The sequence below is a fragment of the Mytilus trossulus genome, chromosome 12 (assembly GCF_036588685.1).
Source record: "Mytilus trossulus isolate FHL-02 chromosome 12, PNRI_Mtr1.1.1.hap1, whole genome shotgun sequence".
In the NCBI taxonomy this organism is placed as follows: Eukaryota; Metazoa; Mollusca; class Bivalvia; order Mytilida; family Mytilidae; genus Mytilus; species Mytilus trossulus.
Genome location: NC_086384.1, coordinates 54926442 through 54932453, shown reverse-complemented (window position 1 = coordinate 54932453; position 6012 = coordinate 54926442). Strand labels below are relative to the sequence as shown.

Sequence of the window (6012 nt, the reverse complement as noted above, 5' to 3'; positions counted from 1 at the left end):
TTTATTTCTGTAAGGACAGATATGGCTGATGAAAATTTTCTAAGTCTAAATTCCTGCTCATAAATGACTGTAAAATTTTCTAAGACAAAAATCCTGCTGATCATTCTACAGAAAGAATAATTTTCTCAAAAGTCCGGCCATCTTTTTTTTCTTGTCAGAATTACAAAAAGTGCAGTAAAATACCGGCTGGCAAATAACCGAAGTATAAAAAAAAGTACGTGTACGGCTCATGTCAGACTGGACTTTTCGAAGTCAGACTGGAATACGTCTCAAGTCCAGCTGAAGTCCAGTTGAACTCCTGTTGAAATTTTCGTACGGGTTTGTTCAAAGGATAATTGTTAAAATTGGCCACCAACGTTTAGTTAATCTCCGCATATGAAAACTCTCTCTATTACAAAACTTTTCAGTTATTAATTAATACTATTTCAAATCATAAATGCCAGATTATCAAGTACAATTTTCTCTTTTCCTCTATATTGCTCAAGCAAAAAGTGCCCTTGGATAAACAGGTACATGATTGCACATCAAATATGTAAATTTTCGATCTGTAAATCTAAGACATCTTTTAAGCCAAAGCTATACAAAGTCGCATGTAAAATGAAATGACATAAACATTCAAATGAGACTGTGCAATCGCGATCCTGCACTGGTCATTTTTTGAATATCAATTAAATCAGCTGCTTGATAAGCAAACTTTGCTAAGCATGTCTCCCTCATAAGTTGAAGAGCTATACCATATAAAATAATAGTATTAACGTCTTCAGGATACAACAATTTAGTCAAATAGTTAGGCCCTCTCCATTGATCACATCCAAGTCGTTGTAAAGACTGTCTACATGATGAAATATCATTTAAATGATAGCTACATAGAAAGTTAAGAAAATGTGCGAATGGTAACGGATGAAAAGAATTATGCGTGCGTTTAACATCTAGTAGTAGTTCTTGTGGAATAATTGAAGATTCCATTTTAAATAGCAAAGATGCAATTGTTAATGATTTGATTATTGTATAAAGTTTTTCATTTTTCATCAGATTTAAAACGATGTTTTGAAAATGATTAAATGGCCGCTCATACTCCGCTGATCCAAGATATATTTTCTCGTCTGTGTATTTCAGCAATATATACTTTATAATAGTTAGTGAGGCTAAGTAGTTTTTGTGAACATAGAAGAAAGAAGCTAACATCAGCAATCCTGATACAGCATCAAAATGTAAACCGATAGCTAAATGACTAAGATCGTGTTTGTACCTGACGTAATTGTTTTCGTTTCCTAAAATATTAGGGTATTGTGTAGCTTTTGTAGCACGAGAAAACTCCATGGAAAATTGTAAAGCGAATAAACTTCTAGATAAACCAGTTCTTGAATGATGTAGAAATTCATACAACACTTTCGCAAGATTAACTTGACTACTATGACAAAAAGTAAGAAATGTCGGCATTATTTGTTGTGCGAATATGTTGTTTCCGCTTAACAACGAATTGGTCATTTTCCGGAACTGGCTTTGGTAATCTCGTAGCGTCGCAGAAGATGTGAAACACGTAATTCCGTGACCGTACAAATCTGTAAGAATGGTGGTTAATTGTTCATTGTTATCAGTATCGAACCGTAAAAATAAGTTATTTTCAGGAATAAAATAATGTGACAATATTGAGTATCTAACACAGTACATCAGTCTTTGTAGACATGCCATGAAACATGGAATTATATTATCTGGTCTCCATACATATGTTTCTGTTTCTTCTGAAATCCAAAACATTAGTGTTTTTAAGAAATATGAACACAATAGACCTTTCAAATCTGCATGTGTCTCTATTATTTCCTTTAGCAAAATTTTTAATAAAGCATAACATAACAATTGTGGATGGCTGAAGGAAAATATAAGAAATGTTTCTGCTACAGAAAAAGAAATTCGCCATTCTAGATGTTCATTTATGGAACCTTTGCAGCCAATTGGAACAAATAACACCCCACAAGATACTATTTTTGAAATGATTCCAGGTGAAGGCCATGTTGTACGTGTTCTGCTTACCCATGACGTGGCTTGAAATATCCAGTTGTCACATTTCAAACACCAAACAAGGTCGAATGTTTCATCTTTATCTGATATACATGGACCATGGATTATCCCGGAAAACAGTTTGAATATATTAACAGCTGCATGATTTTTACAACACATTTTAAACAATTCACTGGAAAGCATATTTCCCTGATGATTGGTATACAATACATTCGGAATTGTGGTTTGATTTTTATTTAACATCCACAATTGTGTGAAACATGGATGTGTCTCCTCGGTATTCATAATTAACGGACTCGGAAAACATTGACTTGGAACATCTGTTTTTGATCGATACACTTTAAACGTAGTATCAATAATCATTACATCCAAATCACTGCCGTTTAAATTGAGTCCTTCGCCTTTACTTCCACTAATGATAATTGTTCCCCTTTGTCCAATATCCCTTACAGTGAAAGCTAACCTCCTAAACCTCACAGCCTCCTCAGTTCCAATCTTTTGGCAAATATATTTGTAAAAGTTAAAAGATTCTTTTTTCCCTATGGACATAGTTGCCATTTTCAGCATGTCGTTCTACGAATTAAAAAACGAATCTTTCATTAATACCATTAAATTTCATAGCAGTTTTCCTTTGTGCACCATACCTGGAAAATAAATGAACGCTTTTATTTTATTTTTGAAAAAAAGTAATTCTTATGACTGATACATCTGTTTAGACCTTCGATGAAAACATTTTGTTCGTTATATTAGAATGATTACAAAACTTCGCTTCTCTTTGCAAACACTGTACACAAGCAAACAAAATGGCGGCTTACCCTTCCGGAGCATAAGAGATCACCCCCAGTTTTTGGTGGGATTCGTCTCGCTGTTTTACCCTTATTTGTGACAACTTTACCTATTGTGTTTGTTTTGTTCACTAATCGTTGTGAAAATAATGGAATTTGATGCGACTGTAATGCTAGTGAGAGGACAGGTTAAGCTAGCTTAAAAACCAGGTTAAATTAACTTTTTGCTATGTAAGATAATGCCTGAACCAAGTCAGGAATATGACAGTTGTTATCCATTCGACTGATATGTTTGATTTTTGATTTTGACATTGGATTAGGGATATTCCGCTTAGAATTTTTCTCGGAGTTCAGTATTTTTGTGATTTAACTTTTTTCTAGTAATCACATTTTGAATATCTGCATCAATTGTGTTGTATCATTACGGTCTTGTTTGATATTCAACTGCTCACATGATTCTATTTTTTTCAGAAATTGAAAATGACGATCTTACCTGAAAGGTAGCTTAACATACTTACAATTATCAGAATTTTCATGTTAATGTACAAAGTGTAAAAAAAAGCCTGGCAACAACAAACACTCTTACCTTCAAATGTGTCTGGTATATAGTAGATACTTATTCATGTCTTTTGTCTTGTAATTGTGTTAACTACCATTTTCATTAAACTGCAGACTGACCGACTTTATCTGATATTTGTAACCTTGATTCAAATTTTGATCAAGAAAACTGATTATATAGTGACTTTCAAACAGGAAATTGAATGTAACATTTCATTAATTTATGGGTCAGAAGTTTTTTGATCGAGTCATAAGGAACAATTATAAATAAAAAATAGATTTAAATCACAAATACGTGAAACTAAGAATATGCAATGTTTGGTTAAAGAGCAATAATGGCAAAGAAAATAAAAACACTATATTAACTTGGATTTGAAAAAAAGATATCTTTCCATTGTTCATCGCATTTAATTTAACATCTGGTGATGTTAAAATATCAATGTTACTCGATATGAACATTTTATTGTGTAGTTCCCTTCTTAAGGGTATAAGATCTTCCTTGTGAATATCTGTAATAATTGAATAAAAGTGCACACTCTACAAAATATTGCAAGTTACATTCTCCCTCGCCCTGCTCGTCCGAATTTAAAGTATTTAATTTCTAATGCAATAGGCTATAAACAAATTAAACACAGATATAGGATTAGTTACTCGCAGTAACATATTATTTTCTCATGTGATACAATATTTTATTTTACTTTTTGTACATTTTTCTTCGATTGAAACCGTATATAAATACATGACATATAACATTGTTCCTCTTTCGCATCGTTTCTTTTTCCTCGGTGAATACCTCCAACTCCCCTACGTAGAATAAACACAGCAGCAACTGCATATATACCTATGTGACCAACTACAATTCAACGTAACTGTGAGTACCTTCGATACTAAAACATACAAATGCCAAACTTTATATAGTACCATTTAATCCCACCCGTAAAAACCGCAAAAACTTTCCTCGTGCCATATGCACCTAACATCAAATTTATAAATAGTACATACTGTTACAAAACCAGTAACCGGACTAGTTATACTAGTTCCCATATATAATAATTACTACAAATAGCAAACGGGAAAAAAACTATTTCATTTTTGAGTGGGTACTGAATTATTTTAAACATTATATAAAGCTAACGACAGCATAAAATATAATACTAGACAATAGTCTTAACAAAGTAAAGGATGTGAGTGGCCAAAGCTGTAGCAAATTTGTGTCTAGCCTGTCAATGAATATAGGAGGAACAATTTAACTAATGTAGTATGCTACTGCTATTACTCATAAAGCTCAAGGAATCTGCATTTCTGTATTTTCTACATTTTTTGCCTTTTCTTTTTATCTTCATTGTTTTAGCCTTACCTTATTCTCTCTTCTTTGTTTTCTGAAAACCAATTGTTTTTATAGTTTATGATTGTATTCAGCTATCATGTCGGGTTGGAAAAGGTTTAATTGGCAAATCGCTCTTTTATTTTTTGCTTATCAGATCTTACTTGGAGCAAGTCACTGAGGATTTTCACTAGTTCGAAATCACATAGTCAACTACATGAACATATGTAAATAGTCATCTTACAAATTGGTCATGTGTGAGGGTTTTAAAAGAGGGACGAGAGATACCAAAGGCACAGTCAAACTCATAATTCCAAAACAAACTGACGCCATGGCTAAAAATTAAAAAAGACAAACAATATTATCAAGACACAACACAGAAAACTAAAGAATAAACAACACGAACCCCACCAAAAACTAGGGGTGATCTCAGGTGCTCCGGAAGGGTTTGCAGATCCTGCTCCACATGTGGCACCCGTCGTGTTGATTATGTGATAACAAATCCGGTTAATAGTCTAATTCGGTAGGTCACATTCATGAAAGGGAAGGGGACTGTAGTTACGACGTACGGAACATATCCGATATCATTTCTGAAACGGTTTTTCCATTTTAATAGTGTTATTGTTGGTATCGTTTTCGTAATAATATTACATAAATATTGAGCTTAAATCTGGAATGACGAATAATCAATCATCGTTGCACAGCTATCCGAGATCGAAGTCAAAATAAGGATAACAAAGAGGGTATAACAACCCATACCGAGCCCCTTCATTATTTTTGTCAGCAATCAGGTCAGCAAAATGTTCAGAAAGCAAGAACATGAGATGCGTATCACACATTAGGTTTAACTTTTGCTCAGTGTGTGGAATAAAACATACATTAAAACATATATTTCAATCGTTAATGAATTGGTTTCAAACTTGGTTTTTCTTTACTATTATTCAGGCCCTTATTTACTCTTACAGCTGTCGAACTGTTGTGAAGCGCTCGGGAGAGGACAAAAATACTTCTTCAAAAAATTCAAGAATAAATAGAAGTTGCTAGTCTTTTTTATTTAGGCCGCTGCAAGTTTACCGAAAGTTTTCATTCGGTTAAGTTCCAAAGGAGGACGGGCAAAACATCCTAGATCTTATCTTGAAAACACACCATACATAATTTCAATGATCAAGACATATTCATTTGTTCACTCGAATATTGAGTTATCAAAGTGTATGGAACTATAACATGAGCTAGTCAAGCCGAGGTTCAATCAGCTTTCGCAGATTGCTTTTGATCTTTCTTGGTTCTAATGTAAATCAATAAGTTTTCTCCCTTTCAGTGCTTCAA

At 33.3% G+C, this 6012-nt stretch overlaps 1 protein-coding gene across 1 annotated transcript; it reads right to left on the bottom strand.

The window, feature by feature from the left end:
• Positions 1-615: 615 nt before the first annotated feature.
• On the bottom strand, positions 616-2610 carry LOC134692590 (uncharacterized). Its single transcript, XM_063553048.1, has one exon. The coding sequence runs from the start codon at positions 2584-2586 to the stop codon at positions 616-618; it is 1971 nt and encodes a 656-aa protein (XP_063409118.1). The 5' UTR covers positions 2587-2610.
• Positions 2611-6012: the final 3402 nt, after the last annotated feature.